This window comes from Megalobrama amblycephala, linkage group LG3, assembly GCF_018812025.1.
Source record: "Megalobrama amblycephala isolate DHTTF-2021 linkage group LG3, ASM1881202v1, whole genome shotgun sequence".
Taxonomy (NCBI): domain Eukaryota; kingdom Metazoa; phylum Chordata; class Actinopteri; order Cypriniformes; family Xenocyprididae; genus Megalobrama; species Megalobrama amblycephala.
The window spans coordinates 16,346,723-16,370,801 of NC_063046.1; the positions used below are offsets into that span (position 1 = coordinate 16,346,723).

The window sequence follows — 24,079 nt, forward strand, 5'->3', positions numbered from 1 at the left end:
TCTGAGCTTTTAGCAGGCCTATATGGAACCTGCTGACTCTTATAGTTGAAATTCTGCTGAATGGTTTTAAATGGTCAAATTTGTTAACCAGAGCTGAGAGTACTAAACTTTTATTACATTTGAGCATATCAATGTAAATCTGCAGATCTTTCCATGTACAGATTCCATGTGGGCCTGTTACAAATTTAGAACACACAAAATTTAAACTGAAATGCTCAGAATCTAGATATTTCAAAATTCGCAATCACTTAAGTTACTAATAATGAATGAATGATTGATTCTACTGTTTATGTCTAAGGGTGTACGATTGCTCGAGTTCCATTGGCTGTTGTGCATCTGTTTGACAGAACTGCTGCTCAGAGGTGTGCCATTACCATTTAAAGGGATAGTCCACTCAAAAATGAAAACAATGTTATCATTTACTTTGTGTGGAACACAAAAGAAAATATTTTTGGAACAAGAAATGTTGTACAATGGAAGTCAATGGTAACCAAAACTGTTTTGTAACAAACTGTTGTTTGGTTTGTTTTCCACAGAAGAAAGTAAGTCAAAGAGGTTTGGAATAACATGAGCCTGAGTACATATTTGGGTGAGCTATCCCTTTAATGGCCATGTAGTCATGTTTTGAATATGCATGCAGGCACATCTGCATATTTTTCAATGAAACCGTGACAGCACTCAACCTCCCATATGAGCATAAAGTCTTACTGACTATTCAATGCAAGCTTTTATTTTATAACATGTCTTCCTTGATTTCCTTGTCTGTTCTATAATATGTCAAGAGTTTACTGATTATGTAAAAAAGATTAAAATATCTTTTCTAAGTTATTTGTGCCTAATTTATTTTTTATAGTGCTTTACTATATAAGATAATAGTATATAATTTCTATCATATTTGGAATGATGTGAAGTTGTTGAATATTAAACAGCATCACTGAAGATAAATTTCCCTTTATTTTGAAAAATGGGATATTTAATATCTACAGCACAGAGGTAGACCCTGAATTCCCTTTTCATTACCAGGTTTTATTACATACCTCATAAATATGAATGAAGTAGGCTATGCCTGTTAGCTAAGATGTCAGTGCATAAGCATAACTAGTGTTAGAAGTATATTCCATACTGGAAAATAATGAAAATCAACCCTTTTCAGCTTCTTTATGCCAGCACTTCTGTGATTATCTTAATAAAATCATGTCTGTTGCCTGTCCTCTCTCTGGAGGGTCTGTTGTCATTGGTGCTGACTTCAAAGGCCCCAGCCAGGTCTTTCACACTACTGGCTGCTCGAGGTTTGTCTAGGACGTCCCCTGCGGCCTTCACCTTTCGTGGATTTGTGTTCAGACTCTTAGATCTGAGTGCAGGGTACATCCTGTCCTCTGCTACATACAAGTGATCTGAGTCTGTCAGTTCTTCTCTCTTCTCTTCTCCCGCCTCTGTTTTGGTGCTTTCGCTATTTGCCTCTGTCTCATTCTCGTCATTCTTCTCCTCACTTTTCTCTTGTTGCGTTTTTGTCCTCTTGTTCTCCTTAGAAGCTCCTTCTTTATCTTGGTCCTCTATCTGTCTTGATTTCTCTGAAGATGTCTTGGGTGAAAGGCCGAACGGGGAGGGATGAACTTTGTAATCGAAGCGTGGAGGCCAACGACCTAACGTTGGCGATCTGTTCGCTTGATCCTGTAGGCCGTGAGGCTCCGAAGCCCACGTGTTTCCTGGATTGCCCAACCTTGACTGTGCCACTGAAACATACAATGTACTGCTTTTGGATCTGTTCTCGTAAGAAAGTGGGTGAGTTTGAGTTTCAGTTGGGTACTGCCTCAGGGACTGCGCCCTTTCCAGAGGATGTGACGTTGTCGCATCTATCCTAGCCTCTAGCAGAACCTGTGGGTCTTTAGGGAGCTGAGCAGAGCTGTGTTTTGGGGATTGAGAATTCTGGCCTCTGCCTTGTGACTCGCAAGGAGAGATGAAGATGTCCACACTGGAGCTGGAGCGTGTCCTCTGCCGAAGGGGCACCACATCCAATGTGGGACCGTAGGAAGAAACATGTTGAGGATTTAGAAGGACCTCTCCGCTGCCAATACTGCCACGTCTCTCTGTATGGCTCTTCCTGTCCCCTGACATCTCGTCACCACGGTCGTCTGCATCCAGGTGCCAACGGTACAAACTGTAGCCATCAGCGCTGGTGACGCTACCGCGGCGAAGCAGGCCGGATTGGTCGATGGCCATTGAGCTCCCGGATCGAGTACGGACCAGTTCGCAGCGGTCGATGCCAGCCAGCCGCTCCAGCGCATGCATCATGCGGCCAGAGAACTCCTCTAGCTGAGCCAAGCGCAAGTCTACTGTCTGCAGAGAGGCTTTCATGGAGTGCTCTCGTTCATTCACCTCCTCCAGACGCATGGACATGTTCTCGACCCTGCGACAGCAAGTGTTTCAAATGGTTGTTGTCGTTTTAAACTCAATTATTATTCTAAATGCAGGGCTCAACAATAAGAATGGCCTACTTGCCCAAAGCCAGTGTATGAGAGATTTGGGCCAGCTGACAGAACTGTCACTGGATCTTTTGAGCTAATGCTGAATTACCACTGAACATTTTTCACTCATTGATTCTGTACTTCCATTTTATATGCCTTTTAAACTTTAAGCAAATGTTTGGTTTTCTATGATGTATTCTACATTGTTGTAAATTCTGCTGATTTGTCACCAAGAGAAAGTTATCCAACTGGCTAACTTTGAAATTTGTTGAAATTGCAAAAATACGAAAAACTAAAAACAAAAAATGTATGCGTTTTGGTCGCTCATTTACACGACAACAATGTTCTGGGGGCCTGAATACACAAACATTGAAAACAATACTGTGTAAACTACAAAAACGAATTTGTGAAAATGGTGACGTCATGCGAATGCGTATTATATGTTCAGTCTATAGACGCGTAGTTTTTCTTTACAAAGTGACATCGCCAACTACTGGCCTGGCAGCAGAATACAGTGTTTTTAATCGTTTTTGCAGATCCATGTGAACTGGGATCTTTTTTGACAATGTTGTCATCTGTATGCGAAAAACAAAAGATTTTTTTACTGTTTTTATTAAATCGTCGTGTAAACGTACCCTTAGTAAAAGGCTAATGCACAGAATGCATTTTTGCTTTTCTATCGCATTCTTCTGCAGCGTCTCGTGCACAATGTTGCTCAAGTTATATTTGTTCACGTTTTTAAGGACCGTGCATTATTTTTTCCATTCCACTGTCCACACTTAGAGTTTTTCAATGGCTCAAATAGGGAAAAAATGTCTCGAGACGTGTTTTTAAAAAAAAAACTTTTTAAAATTTGAAGGGCACATTTTTAGAATGCAAGCCCAACGGTCAAAGACCTCTATATTTACTGAATATTTACCTCAAAATACAACAGGAAAGCAGTGCAGTAGAGTGCAAAACACATTCTGTTGAAAACTAAATACCAGCCAGTTAAAAAAAAAAAAGTAGAATAATGCTAAAAATAAAAACTGATCATTCTGAACAGAAGAAGAAACTATTGTTGAGCCCTGAAATTACATTTGCAGGTGCAGTTGTTGTTTTTCATCCAGTACCTCTGGGAAGTGATTCGGATTCTCTCATCATTGGAAGACTGCGTCTCGTCCTCCTTTTCTCTGAAGTACTCCTCCACACACTGCTCCTCAAACTCATACAGACTCTTCAGCTCCTCCGGACTCAAAGTTAACTCTGAAAAAAGGAAAAGGATAATAATAGCCAGTTTTAAAATAAGTTGCTATAACATTGATACACTGAAGCAGTATAAATGAGTAACAGGAGTAATTACTCAGCCCGCGGTCTCTCTCGTCCAGCTCCCCCTCTTGTTTCTTCCTGCAGCGGCAGCACAGGCGCTTCAACACAATGTATATGTGGCTAAAGATGATGAGGGGAGGAGGAAGCACTGGTCTGTCGTGGAATGTCATGATGAGCTGGTAGCGCTGGAACTTCCACACTTGGTTGGAGATGGATTTCACTTCAAAGAACGTGTTGCTGTGAAGGGAATGAGTTCTCTTGATGAGTTGATAATGAGTAAATGAGAACATAATACAGTTCTATGGCTCATATTACTATTGCTTTATGTTATAGGGTAAGCGTTATATTTTGTATTTAGTCTTTGACTCACTTGAATACAGCAATGAGCAGGTTGACCAGTAGGATGTTGGCTACCAATAGGTAACAAGCCATGATGGCAGGTGTGAGCCAGGCCCCCGGTATACATGGAGGGAGCTTTTTTCCATCTTCATCATACATATTATCACCACAGGGTGCTGTCATACATAACAGAGGTTAAAGGGTTAATTAACTTAGAAATGAAAATTCTGTCATTAATTACTCACCTTCATGTCCTTGTAAACCCACAAGACATTTGTTCATCTTCAGAACACAAATTAAGATCTTTTTGATGTCTGAGAGGTTTTTTTATCTCCCATAGAAAGCAATGAAATTACCACATTCAAGGTCTAGAGAAGCAGTAAAGACATCGTTAAAATAGTCGACGTGACTGCAGTGGTTCAACCTTAAAGGATTAGTCCACTTTTAAAAAACTTTTCCTGATAATTTACTCATGTCATCCAAGATGTTCATGTCTTTCTTTCGTCAGTCGAAAAGAAATTAAGGTTTTCGAGAAAAACATTCCAGGATTTTTCTCCATATAGACCTTATGTAGCCCCGCCCCTTTTCAGCGCTGCGCTCGTTGTCTTTTGACTTCCGGCTTGTATTTCCACAGCGATCTTATGTATTTATGAATGAACTGCTCATTTTAAAATCTTCCCGGTCTACTGACATTTGTTAAGACATCTGCTTTAAACATAACAATGCTCATGATAACTTTCATTAACTCTACAACACGTAAATCCACTTCACCAGCTAATTATTCTTCAACAGCGATGCCATAGAAATATACAGGGCTACCGCAAAAACCGAAGTTCAAAAGTACAGTATTCAAAAGTTCAACAGCATTCTAAAGATGGCAGCGCGCATGTTTCTCTTGAAAATAAGGTCTATAGTTGATTTCAACGGCTACCAACAGGTTGAAGGTCCAAATTACAGTTTCAGTGCAGCTTCAAAGGGCTTTAAACGATACCAGACGAGGAATAAAGGTCTTATCTAGTGAAACGATCTGTCATTTTCTAAAAAAATACAACCGTTTATGCTTTATAAACACAAAACATCGCCTTGAACGTACTTCCCATTTCCGCATTTTTCAAAACGCTTACGCTGAATGAATGTCCTACGCCTTCCCTATTCTACTTACGGAACGAACGCGGCTCTAGTTTCGTTTTTTTCCATAAGTTGAATAGGGAAGGCGTAGGACATTCAGCGTAAGCGTTTTGAAGAATGCGGAAACGGGAAGTACGTTCAAGGCGATATTTTGTGTTTATAAAGCATAAACGTTTCGCTAGATAAGACCCTTATTCCTCGTCTGGTATCATTTAAAGCCCTTGAAGCTGCACTGAAACTGTAATTTTGACCTTCAACCTGTTGGTAGCCGTTGAAATCCACTATATGGAGAAAAATCCTGGAATGTTTTCTTCAAAAACCTTAATTTCTTTTCGACTGACGAACGAAAGACATGAACATCTTGGATGACATGGGGGTGAGTAAATTATCATGAAAAGTTTATTTAAAAGTGTACTAGAGTAGAGAGTATAGAGGAAATTGTTAAATAAAGTTGTTATTTTTGTTTTGTTTTTGCACACAAAAAGTATTCTCGGTGCTTCATAACATAGTTCACGCTGACTGTTTTAATTTTGTCTTTACTACATATCTGGACCTTGAATGTGGTAATTTCGTTGCTTTCTATGGGAGATAAAAACCTCTCGGATTTTATCAAAAATATCTTAATTTGTGTTCTGAAGATGAACAAACGTCTTGTGGGTTTGGAACGGCATGAGGGTGAGTAATTAATGACAGAAATTTCATTTTTGGGTGAACTAACCCTTTAAGATGCAACCATGATGTGATTCTACAGTGTTTAATAATAACATTGAATTGTGGGTATAGTGGAAGAATTTTACACTTACGATTAATCTCCATCGCATAGACTAAGAGCATATAAAAGAGAGAGAGAGAAAGCACAGATAAAAATGAACATATTTTTATCATTTCACAATCAACCAGCCATCTTACAGTGCATTATGAAGATTAGAATTTTGTACACTTCACTGTTCAAAAGTTTGGGGTCAGTAATATTTTTGAAAGAAATTAATACTTTTATTAAACAAGGATGCATTAAACTTTCTATTCATCAAAGATTCAAGAAAAAAATGTATCACAAAAATATTAAGCAGCACAACCATTTTCAACATTGATAATAATAAGAAATGAGCTCGAGCACTAAATCAGCATAGAATCATTTCTGAAGGATCATGTGACACTGAAGACTGGAGTAATGATGCTGAATATTCAGCTTTGCTATCACAGGAATAAATTACATTTAAAATCTATTCAAATAGAAAAGAGTTATTTTAAATTGTAAAAATATTTTACAATAGTATTGTTTTTACTGTATTTTGATCACATAAATGCAGCCTTGGTGAGCATAAGAGACTTCATTTGAAAAAGTTAAAAATCGTACTGACCCCACATTTTTGAATGGTAGTGTACTCCAAAACATTTGCACAGTAATTTATAAGTTGTGCTGTATGTCATAACAATACTTCCACATATTACTGTACAACTACCATCTTATTGTTATATGTTCAGTATTATTATTACAACATAATTTTTATTACTTAATGTAATATCTAAAAAATTATTTTTAACCTTTTTTTTTTTTTTTACATTTACATTTATTCATTTCTCAACCTGCAAATGAGAATAATAAAAGCAGAAGAAATTTAACCAAGGGATACAACAATAATAGTGGTACCACACATAAATACCAGAGTAGCAGAATGCTAGAACAGAAATGTAAAATTGAAGAAAAAAAAAAGATCAGTAACAACTATGAACAGTTACAAGACACAGCTAAAAACCTAAAACTCACAAGCAGGGTAGGTTAAGACCAGCACTGTCACACACTCAGTCCATCACACATGATTCAGCAGAGGGCGAATGCCATGGCGGTGAGAATGGTCACATGATCAGGAGATGAGACACAAATCTTTCTGCAGAGTTCACAGATACAGAAAGGATGGAATGGAGACGAGATGAATCATCCACACATGAATCAGGAAACAGAATCTTACTATGAATTCTAGTCTTACGGTCTATCGAGTCAGCAAACACTTCTCCATAGATCATCCAGTAGGGCATGTAGAAGATATTCCTCGCCAGACGCCAAGTCGGCTCCTCGTCCGGGTGCAGGATGGCCTGACGTGCCACGCCGAAGCTCATGAGAACCACCAGCATGATCACCACAAAGTACAGCATGTCAATCATCTGCACACACACACACACACATAAAAACACCATTATTGTTCTGAAAACATAAAAAAGCGCTTTTGAGCCATTCGTATTTAAGTTTTCATGTTAGTTCTCACCATTTTACCAATCATCATGACATACGGTCCCAAATACTTGTTAACTCCAAAGATGTCGAGGACACGAATGTACCAGAAGATAATGTCCACACAGTAGATGACACGTCCGTAACCCATGTAAGGCTCATTCTGCAAGCGCAGTAACAGTCCCATGAGGAACGTGGTGATGGCAGCCAGGTCCGTGATGTTCCAGTACTCTTCTAGCCAGACGTTTATCTTCTGTTTCAGCTTTCCCGGCTCTGACATCAGGATCTACACACAAGCACATGCGTCCAATGAAGGAAACACAAAAGTATAACAATACAGCAACACATTTTTTGCTTGTGTACTTCACCTGTCTAACTTTCTCCAGTCCAAGAGTGATGATGTAGGAGATGACGATCCATTCCTGCAGTGATGGCCATCTCTCCATTTTCACCAGGATGATGTAATTATACAGCATCAGGTATACCAGGTAGGCAGTCTGAGTAGATACATAATCATTTTTTATGATGTTAGAAATATGTTCTACAACATAATTTAGATTTTTAGGGTGTGTTTTGACTTTCATGTGTGTTTTTTTTAAAAGTATCACATACTGTATTGAACCAGAACTTGGTAAACGGAGCATTAAAGAAGTAGTAAATCTTCTTCCCGATGGGTACTCGTTTCTGTCTCTTTTTATCATCTTCCTCATCACCTTTCTTAGATGTTGCCTCCATGCTCACAGTGCCATCCTGACAATAAAGATCCATGCTGAGAGTTTTATTCACTTTCACCTCATAAAGATCCATAAAAATATATAGAATATATTTTATATATTTTATAACATTATAAAATGTTTTATTTTTTTGATCAGTTTAATGCATCCTTGCTGAATAAAACTATTTTTTTTCTTAAAGGGATAGTTCACCCAAAAATCAAAATTACCCCATGATTTACCATCCAAGTTGTATATGACTTTCTTCTTTCAGACGAATACAATCAGAGTTATATTTAAAAATATCCTGGCTCTTCCAAGCTTTATTATGGCAGTGAATGGGGGGCCAGATTCTAAAGCCCAAAAAAGTGCATCCATCCATCATAAAAATACTCCACACGGCTCTGGGGGGTTAATAAAGGCTTTCTGAAGTGAAGCGATGGGTTTTTGTAAGAAAAATATCCATATTTAAAACTTTATAAACTAAAATAGGCTAATAGCTTCATGCAGACGACTGTACACATACTGCACACGCCAACTTGCGCCACAAGAGTAACCCGTGATGTGTTGTATGGCGCAGGATGTAGGAGTAGCGTAAGCTTGGACGCCTTTCGCGATTTAAACAATAGGGCTGGACAACAAACTCACAAAAGTTTCTTTTATATAGAAATCTGCTGACATTTCTCTTTAAATTCTAATTTGCTACCGGTGTTTTGTTTTGCTCTATCCTCTGTGCCTCCGCGTTCATCATTACGTCATGCATCGGGGTCAGGGGTTACTCTTCCAGTGCAAATTGATGCGTACAGCTGTCTGCCGGAAGCTAGTTAATTTAGTTAGAGTTTTTAAATATGGATATTTTTTATACAAACCCGATTCCAAAAACGTTGGGACACTGTACAAATTGTGAATAAAAAAGGAATGCAATAATTTACAAATCTCATAAACTTATATTTTATTCACAATAGAATATAGATAACATATCATGCCAAATATTGGCTCATTTTGGATTTTATGAGAGCTACACATTCCAAAAAAGTTGGGACAGGTAGCAATAAGAGGCTGGAAAAGTTAAATGTACATATAAGGAACTGCTGGAGGACCAATTTGCAACTTATTAGGTCAATTGGCAACATGATTGGGTATAAAAAGAGCCTCTCGGAGTGGCAGTGTCTCTCAGAAGTCAAGATGGGCAGAGGATCACCAATTCCCCCAATGCTGTGGCAAAAAATAGTGGAGCAATATTAGAAAGGAGTTTCTCAGAGAAAAATTTCAAAGAGTTTGAAGTTATCATCATCTACAGTGCATAATATCATCCAAAGATTCAGAGAATCTGGAACAATCTCTGTGCGTTAGGGTCAAGGCCGGAAAACCATACTGGATGCCAGTGATCTTCAGGCCCTTAGACGCCACTGCATCACATACAGGAATGCTACTGTAATGGAAATCACAACATGGGCTCAGGAATACTTCCAGAAAACATTGTCGGTGAACACAATCCACCGTGCCATTCGCCGTTGCCGGCTAAAACTCTATAGGTCAAAAAAGAAGCCATATCTAAACATGATCCAGAAGCGCAGGCGTTTTCACTGGGCCAAGGCTCATTTAAAATGGACTGTGGCAAAGTGGAAAACAGTTCTGTGGTCAGACGAATCAAAATTTGAAGTTCTTTTTGGAAAACTGGGACGCCATGTCATCCGGACTAAAGAGGACAAGGACAACCCAAGTTGTTATCAGCGCTCAGTTCAGAAGCCTGCATCTCTGATGGTATGGGGTTGCATGAGTGTGTGTGGCATGGGCAGCTTACACATCTGGAAAGGCACCATCAATGCTGAAAGGTATATCCAAGTTCTAGAACAACATATGCTCCCATCCAGACGTCGTCTCTTTCAGGGAAGACCTTGCATTTTCCAACATGACAATGCCAGACCGCATACTGCATCAATTACAACATCATGGCTGCGTAGAAGGAGGACCTGGGTACTGAAATGGCCAGCCTGCAGTCCAGATCTTTCACCCATAGAAAGCATTTGGCGCATCATAAAGAGGAAGATGCGACAAAGAAGACCTAAGACAGTTGAGCAACTAGAAGCCTGTATTAGACAAGAATGGGACAACATTCCTATTCCTAAACTTGAGCAACTTGTCTCCTCAGTCCCCAGACGTTTGCAGACTGTTATAAAAAGAAGAGGGGATGCCACACAGTGGTAAACATGGCCTTGTCCCAGCTTTTTTGAGATGTGTTGATGCCATGAAATTTAAAATCAACTTTTTTTCCCTTAAAATGATACATTTTCTCAGTTTAAACATTTGATATTTCATCTATGTTGTATTCTGAATAAAATATTGAAATTTGAAACTTCCACATCATTGCATTCTGTTTCTATTCACAATTTGTACAGTGTCCCAACTTTTTTTGGAATCGGGTTTGTATACAAAAACCCATTGCTTCACTTCAGAAGGCCTTTAATAACCCCCCAGTGCCGTGTGTTGTATTTGTATGATAGATGGATGCACTTTTTTGGGCTTCAAAATCGGGCCCTCCATTCACTGCCATTGTAAAGCTTGGAAGAGCCAGGATATTTTAAAATACATCTCTGATTGTGTTCTTCTGAAAGGAGATAGTCATATACACCTAGGAAGGCTTGAGGGTGAATAAAACTTGGGATAATTTTCATTTTTGGGTAAACTATCCCTTTAAGAAAATTATCAATTAATTTCTTACAAAAAGAAAGAAAACAAACAAGCATCATTTTAGTGTATATATTCACCTTGCCAGATTTGTTATCATCCTCTTTGTCTTTGATCTCTTCTTTGTCTTTGGAGTTTTGGTAAGACAGATCATCTCCAGTTCGGAAGTCGAGGAGAAGGATGGCTGGAGGAAAAATGATTCCAAGGATCACCTAGGAATTATATGGAATGATAAAAATGTTGATATACAATACTTAAGAGTCTGTGGATTATAGATGCAGTGTGTTTATTTTTTATTGCAGACCTTGAGTCCATTGCTCTTGCCCACCCGCAAGCAGCCCATCCACATGTCAGTGAGCAGCATCTGGCTGCAGGTGTGAGCGATAAAGTCTCTGTGTTTGGCAGCAACAGCCAGTTTCAGACAGGTGGAGTTACTCCAGTTCTTCAACTCATATGTCAACAGCTTCATGGCCACCTGCTCATCATGTTTGTATGACTGATCTAGCAGCTCATATGCTAACTGACCAAATTCCCTGAGTGTGAGAGGGAGAAGAGAGGTTTTATGTGAGAGGTGACACTGTGTGTAAATGATAAAAATGGTTCTATTCTAATGTGTTGCATGCAACCTAGTACTGTTTTGCACTTTCTAAATGAATTACAGATGAATTAATACACTATAATATATGCAAGATTTTTTTTTAAAGAAATTGATACTTTTACTTTTAACAAGGACACATCAAACGTGATCAAATGATCAAAATGATCAAACATGTCAGTTAATGTTAAAAAATATTTCCATTTCAAATAAATGCTGTTCTTTTGAACTTTCAATTCCTCAAAGAATAATGAAAAAAACTGTATCATGGTTGCCACAAAAATATTAAGCAACAGTTTTCAACATATGGTTCTTAAACACCAAATCAGCATTTTAGAATGATTTCTGAAAGATCATGTGACACTGAAGACTGGAGTAATGGCGTAAGTTGTTTCTTCATTAATTTGGAGAGTAGCCTAGACCTAACTGTGAAATTATTACAACAGGCTGTAAATATTATAATATTAAAATAATAAACACTCCAATGTAATCGCGATCAATTACAGAAAAATCTACAATTAATTAGTTTTTTTTCGATTGACAGCACTAAATATAATATAATATAATATAATATAATATAATATAATATAATATAATATAATATAATATAATATAATAATTCTCACTTTGAATTATTGTCCAGATCCTGAGAGATGTCGTCTACTAGTTCACTCCGTGAGGATTCGTGCGCCATGGCTTTATAGAGTTTACACGCCACCAGAGCTTTGGCCATGGCCTCCTCGCCCCTCTGCCAGAGAAACAGCGCCATCTTCTGGCGTTTCATGAGAACAGCCCACACCATCAGCTCGTGGAAGGGGTACTGGAATCGACTGACCTCTGGATCATCAACGTCAATATCGATCTCTTCCTCTTTCTTCTTCTTCTTTTTACCTTTAGGTCTCGGGTCATCGTCCTGTCAAAAACAGAACGAATCGGCTGTGTCTCTGTAAATACTACAAGTTTTAATTACCAGTCACATTTCTTTTATATATGAGAGTTTCTTGACAAACAAACATATTTCTGATTCTAAGTACATAAGAAAACCACAAACATAAAGTTTTAGTTTGTGACTGTTTTAAGTGGCTTACCTCCATACCCAGAAGTTTCAAAGCTTTGGGCTACAAGAGAACAGAAAGATGGGTGTTTGAGCTTATTTGAACATTTAAAGACACATTGTCAAATAACGAGACATTTTAAATTAGAAATACAAGTTGTTTTACATTTTTCTGTTTTATTTTTGAGTAAATATTTTGTAAAATAATATTATTTCAGCAACCAAATAACTAAATATTGGAGTTTTTCAGCCACTGGAAAAACCACATTGGTTAGCCACTATTATATTATTATTAAAGGGTTAGTTCACCCAAAAATGAAAATTATGTCTTTTATTACTTACCCTCATGCCGTTCCACACCAGTAAGACCTTCGATAATCTTCGGAACACAAATTAAGATAGGCCTATTTTAGTTGAAATCCGATGGCTCCATGAGGCCTGCATAGGGAGCAATGACACTTCCTCTCTCAAGATCCATAAAGGTACTAAAAACATATTTAAATCGGTTCATGTGAGTACAGTGGTTCAATATTAATATTATAAAGCGACGAGAATATTTTTGGTGCGCCAAAAAAACAAAACAAAATAATGACTTATTTAGTGATGGCCGATTTCAAAACACTGCTTCAGGAAGCATCGGATCATAAATGAATCAGTGTATCGAATCCGCTGTTCGGAGCGCCAAAGTCACGTGATTTCAACCGTTGGCAGTTTGACACGCGATCTGAATCATGATTCGATACACTGATTCATTTTTGCTCAGATGCTTCATGAAGCAGTGTATTGAAATCGGCCATCACTAAATTAGTAGTTTTTTTTTTTTTTTTTGATGCAACAAAAATATTCTCGTCGTTTTATAATATTAAAATTGAACCACTGTACTCACATGAACCGATTTAAATATGTTTTTAGTACATTAATGGATCTTGAGAGAGGAAATGTCATTGCTCCCTATGGAGGCCTCACTGAGCCATCGGATTTCAATTAAAATATCTTAATTTGTGTTCTGAAGATTAACGAAGGTCTTACGGGTGTGGAGCGGCATGAGGGTAAGTAATTAATTACAGAATTTTCATTTTTGGGTGAACTAACCCTTTAAGCTAAACTATTGTATTGTGTATAATGTGCTTGGAGGAAAATTGTGTATTTTCAGATACACATGAATGTATAATGTGGTGATAACTCACTCTTTTCAGTCCATAGAGGTTATTATAGAGTGTGCGGAAACTTTTCCTAGTATAGTTACACCGATACGCCCCTCCCATGAGGTACTCCAGAACCAAGCCAATGTCAATCAGAGTGATCTGGTAATCTGGTGGTAGGTTTCCCTGGAAACATTAATGTCATAACACCATAAAATAACTGGTCCTTCTATTGCTGCATTTCTGGCTTAGCCTATGCTTCTGAAACTGTGGAGTAAAATAAAACTATTGATGCAGTGCTTTCACAATCACACACACATACACAAATTCAAACACACACTTGCATTAACACACTGACAGGAATATTCTTTGTCTTTAGATTCTAAAGTCTTATTCTTTAGAACAATAGGTTATAAAAGAAAAAGTGTGTGTTTTAACTCATAATAATCTCAAAGACAAGAAATATCATGGTACAAATGATTAATAATGAACTTTACCTTTTTTACATCTCTGACCACAAAATGCAGTGTGTTGATCGGCCCTAACCTCTGAATGACAAAAAATAAATAAATAAATAAATAATAATATCATAAAAATAGCATTTGGCTTCATCTTCTGTAAAATACACAGATGTTCATGGGCTAAGTGCTTTCTCCTCAACAACAGATTACATGAGATGATATGATAATGGATAATACTGAACACATGACTGACATTTTCAAATCATATTGCTTAGAAAAAGAGGAGACTAAACAGTGAAAGCTCTAATAACTGGACATGTGGGTCACATTCATCATTGGTTGAATCATAAAAACATAAAAGGCACTTCGTAAAATGGAGAGCACAGTAAAACACAGTGGCTGCGTGACCCTCTAATATTTCATTAATTGATGATTGTGTGCTAACTGTGTTATAGAGCTCTTCCAGCCGTGGGATTGTCAGGAAATGGTGGATGTTGACGCCATTTTCAATGAGGAGCTTCACAAAATCCACTCTGTCAAGCACGAGTGCGTCCATCATGGCCTGCTCCAGAGAATTAACCTATTTTACACATCAACACACACAAATATGAATATAATTCACCAGCAAGAACATACACGCATGTATAAACAGAATTACTTCAGTTAACTAACTCAGACACACAGCGATCAGGCATAACATTATGAGCACTGACAGGTGAAGTGAATAACACTGATTATCTCTTCATCACGGCACCTGTTAGTGGGTGGGATATATTAGGCAGCAAGTGAACATTTTGTCCTCAAAGTTGATGTGTTAGAAGCAGGAAAAATGGGCAAGTGTAAGGATTTGAGCGAGTTTGACAAGGGACAAATTGTGATGGCTAGATGACTGGGTCAGAGCATCTCCAAAACTGCAGCTCTTGTGGGGTGTTCCTGGTCTGCAGTGGTCAGTATCTATCAAAAGTGGTCCAAGGAAGGAACAGTGGTGAACCGGCGACAGGGTCATTGTTAGTCTGCACGTGGGGAGTGAAGGCTGGCCCGTGTTGTCCGATACAACAGACGAGCTACTGATTGCTCAAGAAGTTAATGCTGGTTCTGATAGAAAGGTGTCAGAATACAAAGTGCATCTTTGACACGTACCACCTACTTAAGCATTGTTGCAGACCATATACACCCTTTAATGGAAACGGTTTTCCCTGGTGGCTGTGGCTCTTTCAGCAGGATAATGCTCCCTGCCACAACGCAAAAATGGTTCTGGAATGGTTTGAGGAGCACAGCGAGTTTGAGGTGTTGACTTGGCCTTCAAATTCCCCAGATCTCCGTCCAATCGAGCATCTGTGGGATGTGCTTAACCAACCAGTCTGATCCATGGAGGCCCCAAAACTTACAGGACTTAAAGGATCTGCTGCTAACTTCTTGATGCCAGATACCACAACACACCTTCAGGGGTCTACTGGAGTCCATGCCTCAACGGGTCAGGGCTGTTTTGGCAGTGAAAGGGAGACCAACACAATATTAGGAAGGTGGTCATAATATTATGCCTGATCGGTGTATATCCCTGTGTAAAGCACATGCTCACTGACACAACATTACTAAAAGAGTAAATCGTACCCAGCTAAGCAGCTCTAGTTTTCTAGGGTCTGTCTCCTCTGGAGGCTCAGGTTTGGATTTTGCACCTTTGCCCTTCTTGCCCCTGGCAGGTTTACCCTTGCTGGCACGGGTGGCGATGGGGCTCTTTGGTTTATCCTGTTGGCTTGTGGATGAGGTGGGGAGGGACCCAGCAGACTGGCGATATAGATATATGAATGTATATTGAAAAAGGTATATTATTTTTCTGAATAACTTTCTATTGACGAGTACTGAGTCTATATAGGCAATCTGTGTGCTATGTGCCCCATAACCAACTGCGCATGGTGTCACCTACAGGCCAGTGTTGTCCATGAACGAAGATCTGACTGCGAGCGATATCCACACGGTTCCAGGCCAAAGCCAAACTCAGCTGGTCTGGAGCTGAAGCATTTGTGCCTGATAACACCCAAAGAAAAATGATCCAGAATGTAAAACCAGATGTTTAAGCTTAATAGGATTAGAGAGAAAGAGCAAGATGAAAATCATTTTTTAATAATACTAAAATTCTGATACAAAACAAAGTACTTTTCATGTTCAGGAGTAGTGCTATTGTAAACTGTGTAACTGTGTTCTGAACATGATTTCACCTTTCAGCAGAGCAGTTAAGATGGCCATCTCAATATCCTGCTGACCCTCTGAAGCCGTGCGGAAAACTGTGATCTGTTTCAGCACAAAAGGTAATGATGAAATATTTTATCTATCATATAAGAAAACCATTGTAGAAATAGTTTGAAAAATATAAGAGCCAGATGTGTTTTGAAGGCATCATGGCCTTCATGACTGTCACAAAGGTCAGGTGCGTTGGAGAAAGTCATGTGACCCACTAAGTATTCTGCCAAGTTAGGGGTATTTTCAGGACACCACAGGTGGCTGTGAAAGAATAAAACCACTATTATGAGATGAAATAATTATGTCACTGTGAGGTGTCCCTCCTCTAGGAAAGAGGTGATTGTCCTTGGAAAATGCTATATCTTGCCTATGATAAAGGTTGCCACAATTAGAGAGATGGTTGAGAAAAGAAAGACTTCTTGAGATTCATTCAAAAGAAAGAGAAGACTTTTGCATATATTAAAGGCCCACTGAAGTGTCTTGGAATGTGCAGCATTATTCAATGTGTTGACGTAATTTCAACTGAAACAGGAAGACAGGGCGATATATCGAACAGCCCCGCCCCACCCCTTTTTTTAAATAGCCAATAGCGTTTCGTTTATATTACAGCTTGCCAGTGCCGTTAAACTCAGTAAAACCTCTGTTTCCTTCTAATCTCTAACCGTTTCTCCTCATAATGTCCTTTATATCGCTTATATACAGCATTCTGTGCAAATGGGTCTGATACCTTTTGTGGTCTGTGCCGACTCACGCTTATGATCCGCTCTGTGCTTTCGTGTCTCTGGACCGGAGCAGACTGCTCTCGCTGCAGCAGTTCACATGACACTAACGCGAAAAAACGGACTTCATTCGCATCAATGGAAAGCATATTTACACTGTCTGAATCGTTCCCTATTCTCTATATAGTGCACTATGTGCCATTCACCATGTAGAAACTAGTAAATGTGTGAGCAAATGACCGATTTCAGCCGCAGCTTCAGTGTCTGTTGATAGTGTAGGAGGGGGCGGGACTGCAGATTCTAGAGAGCATTTGATTGGACAGAAGATCTGATGAGAAGCTGAAGTGCGATGTGATGTCATGAAAAGCCAAGATCCATTTTAGCGAAAGTGAGAGACTGTAAGATTTGAATGCTTATCTCTCCTAAATGCGAATTTTGTCATTGTTTTGGAACACACCAGCATATTCATAACCTTAAGGCTAACATATTCATACTAAAAGCTTAAATTTTGATTTCAGGGGAACTTTAATATAGTATATACGCTACCATTAAAAGTTTGGGGATTTCTTTGGGAAAAAAGTATTTTATGTTCCCCAATGCTGCATTTATTTGATGAAAAATAGAGTAAAAACAGTAATATTGTGAAATGTTACTACAATTTAAATTAACTGTTTTTTTTGTTTTTGTTTTTTAATACATTTAAAAATCGAATTCATTTCTGTTATGACAATGCTCCCATTACTCCAGTCTTAAGTGTCATGTTGCTTCTGAAATCATTCTAATATGCTCATTTGGTGCTCAACAAACATTATTATCAATGTTGAAAATAGTTGTGCTACTTAATATTTATATAATACCGTGATATTTTTCAGGATTCTTTGATGAATAGAAGTTTTAAAAGAACAGCATTTATTTGAATTTTTTATTTTTTTTTGTAAGTCTTTTACTGTCACTGTTTAATCAATATGATGCATCCTTGCTGAATAAAGTATTAGCTTCTATAGAAAACCCAAAAATCTTACTGACCCCAAACTTTGTAACAGTAGTGTATAACTCTATGAATGACAAGCATAAATTGGCCTAATGACAACTGGAAACATAAAATATAGTAATTGTGTATTCATTTTCCCACAACTGTTTTTAATTATCATGGTTGGACAAGATGTCCAACCATGTTAATTGTGTTATGTTTTTGATCTAACTTTATATGTAAGTCAAAAGAAAATAAATGATTAGAAGGATAAAATGTGAGCAATACAGAATCATAATGATTTGCTGATTGAGATGGGGCACTGAGTATTGCACAGGGCTGAACATCCATAATGCACAAACATGTTTATTGTTATGTTTCCCATAGCGAAAACATGTTCTTCAGATGGTTTCGAGGAACTTGCCTCAGTGTCCCTGGGTTTTGGAAGGAAATTTAAATCTCTATATTTTCATGAAGGGCACAAGCACTCAATGGGATGACATGCAAATAGAATGAAAAATTGTGAGCTGGATGTTGTGAAAGAAAAATAATGAGAATAAGAAAATAAGTATGTATGATACGATAAGAAAAAAGAAAATGAGGCTGAATGAATGACAGTCATGTTTATTATCATATTTGTGAAATATAACAGTCAAAGAAAGATTTTCTTTTAATAAATATACAGTATATTTTATATTGCAAAAAATCTGGAACAATCTTGTCTTTAATCTGTTTTCTTGCCATTCTATTTTTTTTTTTTTACTCACCAGCTCTCTTTTCTTCATGCACTCCATCACCATGAGATAAATCTGCTGTGCCTGATTGCGGTTGTAGTTGAATGTCTTCTGTATGGTTACCAAAAGCTGGTCTCTAACACTGTCATTAACCAACCTACACCAGAACATACGTTTTTAGAAACCGTGAGACAGAGGAGGTTCATTGAAAAGGAGATTTTAATGTTAAAGGTCACAATATGTTATTTTTTTCAACAACACAATAACCTGTCCAAGTGTCCATAAAAAAGCGTTTTTTCTCCTGTTCTGAGTGAATATGATTTAAAAAAAAAAAAAAAAACATTTCCAAAACTGCACCCTTAAGATTTATTAATAATCACTAAATCTCACCCATCCTCCTCAGAGTACTTGTGAGCGAATGAAATGATATCTGATGCTCGGCCGCTGCCGTCGCACACCACCACGGGTACAGGAGGGTCCTCACGCAGACTCTCCAACACAATGGAGATTACATTCGGCCCGCCTTCAAGAATCAGACACACCAAAGGGACCCCTTGACCTAGACCTGTACAAACACACACATAAAACATACTCATGTACAAATATGTACAACATAAACAGTGATTAGACATGAAAAGATGCTTTTGATCATGATTAAGATGATTGTTTTGATGCAGTATGGGTTGACGTCTGGACCTCCCTTTGCTGTCCCAGCCTTATCAGGAACTCCAGGCATAGGATGACAAAGGGAAACCCAGGATGTCACAGACTGGGCCTTTCATCACTAGACCAACATTCATGGACTCCAACAGTGTTTGATTCCTTTTTTGACTTGATGGATTCATTAATGTTTTTGTTGTCTAAAAGTTGTTAGAGTGACTTACGTGTGTTGATCTTCTGCAGAGAGATGTGCTTCTCCAGCTGCCTGCGCAGACGGACCTCCGCACCATACTTTCCATGAGTGCCGTTATCAGCCAGAATGAAGTGGGAGTGGCTGTTGTTAAGCACAGAAAGTTTGCTGAGGGGGTTGGACATGGTTTGGTAAGGTCTCGTCACCTGGTCAAAGCAAAAACGCATGACTCAAAAACCTCACAGAATCCATTAGTCAAACATCCACTTATGTCGATTAAAGATGAGTACATGTGTTCCTGTGAAATGACACAAATGGCTTACATCTCGTCCGATCAGATCCTCTTTATTTTCCACAATACCCCATGGTGCAATTCCGATGGCGCACACTTTCCCACGGGACTTGGAGGAGTGGTCTTTCAGCGCATCTCCTACATGGCGAATCACTCCTGTGTAATGTGACAAGGGAATAAATGTTAAATAAATGTTAAATCATTAGTGTGTCATGCGGTGGAGTCATTCGCAGTTTATTGCTCAACAGGAAAGCAGATGATTTAGCATCTGAAACAGTAACAGATGGCCATTTAAGTGAGGTCAGTTAGGTCACACCATGACTTGGTGCTCAATCACCTTCTTATTTGGGTGCCATTTTAATAGTCAAACACCCACCTGTACTAACTCCTCCAGTGAAGATCCAGGCCCCAGTGGTGACTGCTGCTTTTATCAGGCCCTTTCCGAACACTTGCTTGAGTTTGGGCTGCAAGTCAAAGTTCTGCAGGCCGCCATGCACAGAGATGAGCAGAGTGGGCAGCTCTAGTTGCCATTCTTTCACCATCAGATGCAGAAGGCTATCCGCCTTAGTATCATAGGACACACGGATATACTGATGATGAACAAGGAAGAGAGGAGAGAAAATTATATGACTTTACATCAGGACAATTTCTAAGATGATTCCCAAAGTGTGAGAGCATATTTTGCAATGAAAAACCAATGAATCACATGGTTGTCTGAAAAATACCATGGCCTTGTTGACATGACCTCCTCCCTGGAATTCAATGATGCCGTATGCATCCGTCGGCATGGCTTGTGTGTGCTTAACAGCTGACCATTTCTCTTGTGAAGGCTCGTTCTGCACCCCCTGACCTTCATCTGCGCTCTTATTGGTGAAACCAGGAGGAATAGCCACATGTTGGTTTACCAGCTGACCACAAGAGCACCTACAACATTTAACAAAAAGGAGAAAAGCCACCATTAACCACCACAGCACACTGCATCCATTTTTAAAAATTCATTTTAATATTAGTTTGAAGGGATAGTTCACCCAAAAATGAAAATTACCCCATGATTTACTCACCCTCAAGCCATCCTAGGTGTATATGACTTTGTTCTTTCAGACGATTGCAATCAGAGTTATATTAAATAGTGTCCTGGCTGTTCCAAGCTTTATAATGGCAGAGGATGAGATTTTGAAAAAAGTGCATCCATCCTTCATAAAAGATATGTGGCTCCGGGGGATTAATAAAGGGTAAAGGGTGAATGTGATTTCACCAAGTACGACACTGTCCTGGAACAACATTCCAATCAACCAATTTTTGATTTGAGGGACAAGTTTAGGCTTGCAACCAGGGTTAGGTGCTTCTACATCATGTTATTCACCTATCTTTCCCATCTGATTTTAGGGATAAGTTATGGGTAGGATTAGGTTTAGGGGTAGAAATAGGGTTAAGACTAAATTTTCAGACAGGAATGTTGTTCCAGGATTAACAAAATATCTCGATCCAGCAACATGTCTTACTTGGCAAAATCACGGTGACCGCAACAAAGGCTTTCTGAAGCAAAGCGATGCATTTGTGTATGAAAAATATCCATATTTAAAACTTTAAAAACTAAAATAACTAGCTTTCGGCCGTACACATGTCGATTTACACTGAAAGAGTAAACTCAATCTCCTCTTCTCCTGTATTGAGATTTGCTGACATTTCTCTTTAAAAATTCTTGTTTTAGACTTCTAATTCGTGACCGGTGTTTTGTTTTGCTCTATCCTCTGCCCTTCTGTGTTCATCATTAAGTCATGCGTCGGGTCAGAGTTCACCTTTTCGCTGTAAATCGATGAGTACGGGTGTCTGTTGGAAGTCAGTTATTTTAGTTTTTAAAGTTTTAAATATGAATACTTTTCTTACATAAATGCATCACTTCACTACAGAAAGCCTTTATTAACCCCCCCGGAGCCATGTGGTTATCTTTTATGATAGATGGATGCACTTATTTGGGTTTCAAAATCTCATCCTCTATTTACTGCCATTATAAAGCTTGGAAGAGCCAGGACATTATTTAATATAACTCTGATTGTATTCGTCTGAAAGAAGAACGTCATATGGCTTAAGGGTGAGTAAATCATGGGGTAATTTTCATTTTTGGGCGAACTATCCAAGCTTTAAATCAACTCTGCTCAGAGTACATATGGTCCCTCTCTAAATAGTGTTAAAATAACACCAAAGCAGAGTTAAAGTTATTGAGATAATTAAGCAATTAATTAAGTGATGATTGTGCATTAGTGATGAACACCTGCTGTTAACAAGCAGAATCACTGAAGAAAAGAGAAACACAAGAACTACAACTGACTTCAGTCACAGCCTTATTAATTGCTTAATTATCTTAATAACTTTAACTCTGCTTAAGTGTTACTTTAACACTATTTAGAGAGGGACCATATGTACTCTGAGCATAGCTGATTTAACTCTGGGGATTTTACTGTGTATTAAGCTTTAGTAATTGTTGTGCTTTTATAATTTTTATTTAGTTTTTAGCTTTGATATTTCTGTTCTAATTTTAACTTTTTCATCTAACATTTGTATTTTATTTATTTATTTATTTATTTATTTTTAATCAATTTCAGTATTAGTTAACAATATTAACACTGTTACTAACTTGTTGGGCTCTTTGCTGGGGAATATATGAATGCACTCTCTTTTTAGAAATGTCCGATCAATCCATGCCTTCTGAGCCTGCAAGACACAAAACAGGAGAATTCAGTAACTCATACTCAGTCATTTCAGGTGGAATGTCATTTCCGTCTAAACATTTCCTAAATCTCTTTTGTAATCCATTACTTTCATTTTTCGGTAGCTACAAAAATGAACAAGCTGTTCTGCAGCTTATCTGTTTATCATATTATTTCTAACTATTGATGTGGAAAACAATAAAAACAGCACAATTTGTAAAAAGAATTGTGATTATATATAGGTTACCTGCATATACCGTATATTTTTGAGTGCACGAGTTTTCATAACAGCTGTAAAGCACTCTGGGTAAATGAAATCACTTTAGACATATTAAAATTATGAAAACAACTGAACCCTTCTAGGTCAATGCACTGTCACAAACATATAAAATACTTTTCCCTCTCACAATTGTTTTCTTTCTTTTCATATATTTTAGAATTTTAATTGCACTTGTATTTAAGACAATGTGTGAAAAAAGGCTTGTAATACATCAAAAAATATTTTAAACAAAATGACAGAAGACATTTTGCTATTGAACTAATCAATCAGCTTAATGTTGTTTGTGTAACAAGGATATTTACAAAAATATGCCTGAACCTCAATGCCCCAATAATAAGCCAAACACATAATTGAAAGGAAAATTCATGCTGTGGATGCAAAAAAAATATGTTTTTAATGGAACAAGCTCTTTAAAAAGCCAAGACTGGGAGGCAAACAGATTACAGTGACAAAAGCTTGTAAGATGCCCCTTTCCCTTTACTCTAGCAGACAATATTCCACCAATAAATAGATATAATTAATATTATCTCTTGAGCTCAAACTGACTTGCTAGACAGGCACTTACCCTTGCAGTTAAAGAGAGAGACACAAGGCTTACATAATGTCAGGCTTGTCATGAAGTCTTCCTCCAGCTTGCCTTCAACTGCCTGTGGCCTTCATTTATGGAGCAGTGGTCTTTATTTTGCCCTGGACCACGTGTGCTGGACCTCAGTCTCAGAGTCCCATGACCACTGCTGAAGATAATCCTACTGGAACCTCATGACCAATCCACTGGAACACCACAAACTAAAGCCCACTCTGAGGCTCTCTAATCTGCCTCATTGGTCAACATGCTAATCTCCCCATTAGCCCCTCCATACCTCTTCTTAATGCTTTTTGTTAAGGTAAACTGGGAAAGATAGGAATGATATAAAAGACATCAATGCCTGAAGTCTTTACTAATGTTCTGCCATTCATTTAGCATTTATATCAGAAACAGTAAGTTTTTACCTGTTTCAGAAAGGTGATCTATAAAACTGTCCAATGTTACTCTAGCAAATAATAATAATAATAAAAAATTAATCACACAGAGCAGTATCACTGAAATACAATCTGGCTCTGTCCCAAGTACATGTGAGATTTGTGTTTAGACATCTGTCGACAGCTTTTGACATCTTTGGATTTG

At 38.2% G+C, this 24,079-nt stretch overlaps 1 protein-coding gene across 2 annotated transcripts; it reads right to left on the bottom strand.

Moving 5' to 3' along the window:
* Window positions 1–956: 956 nt before the first annotated feature.
* trpm1a (transient receptor potential cation channel, subfamily M, member 1a) lies at window positions 957–22,638 on the bottom strand. 2 transcript variants are annotated; one of them, XM_048184269.1, is made up of 26 exons: window positions 22,562–22,638; window positions 20,652–20,850; window positions 20,303–20,516; window positions 19,958–20,082; window positions 19,669–19,840; window positions 19,175–19,349; window positions 18,818–18,941; window positions 16,340–16,412; window positions 16,048–16,148; window positions 15,735–15,908; window positions 14,569–14,703; window positions 14,160–14,210; window positions 13,708–13,848; window positions 12,555–12,584; window positions 12,093–12,379; window positions 11,176–11,404; window positions 10,952–11,083; window positions 8,083–8,220; window positions 7,839–7,967; window positions 7,505–7,756; window positions 7,229–7,403; window positions 6,044–6,064; window positions 4,144–4,288; window positions 3,808–4,010; window positions 3,578–3,710; window positions 957–2,407 (listed from the first exon to the last, which is right to left on the bottom strand). In XM_048184269.1, exons 2-26 carry the CDS (start codon window positions 20,712–20,714, stop codon window positions 1,159–1,161), a joined length of 4,671 nt encoding a protein of 1,556 aa, XP_048040226.1. In that variant the 5' UTR covers window positions 20,715–20,850; window positions 22,562–22,638; the 3' UTR covers window positions 957–1,158. The 2 variants fall into 2 exon arrangements, with proteins under 2 accessions (XP_048040226.1, XP_048040225.1); XM_048184268.1 differs by having other exon boundaries at window positions 7,211–7,403.
* Window positions 22,639–24,079: the final 1,441 nt, after the last annotated feature.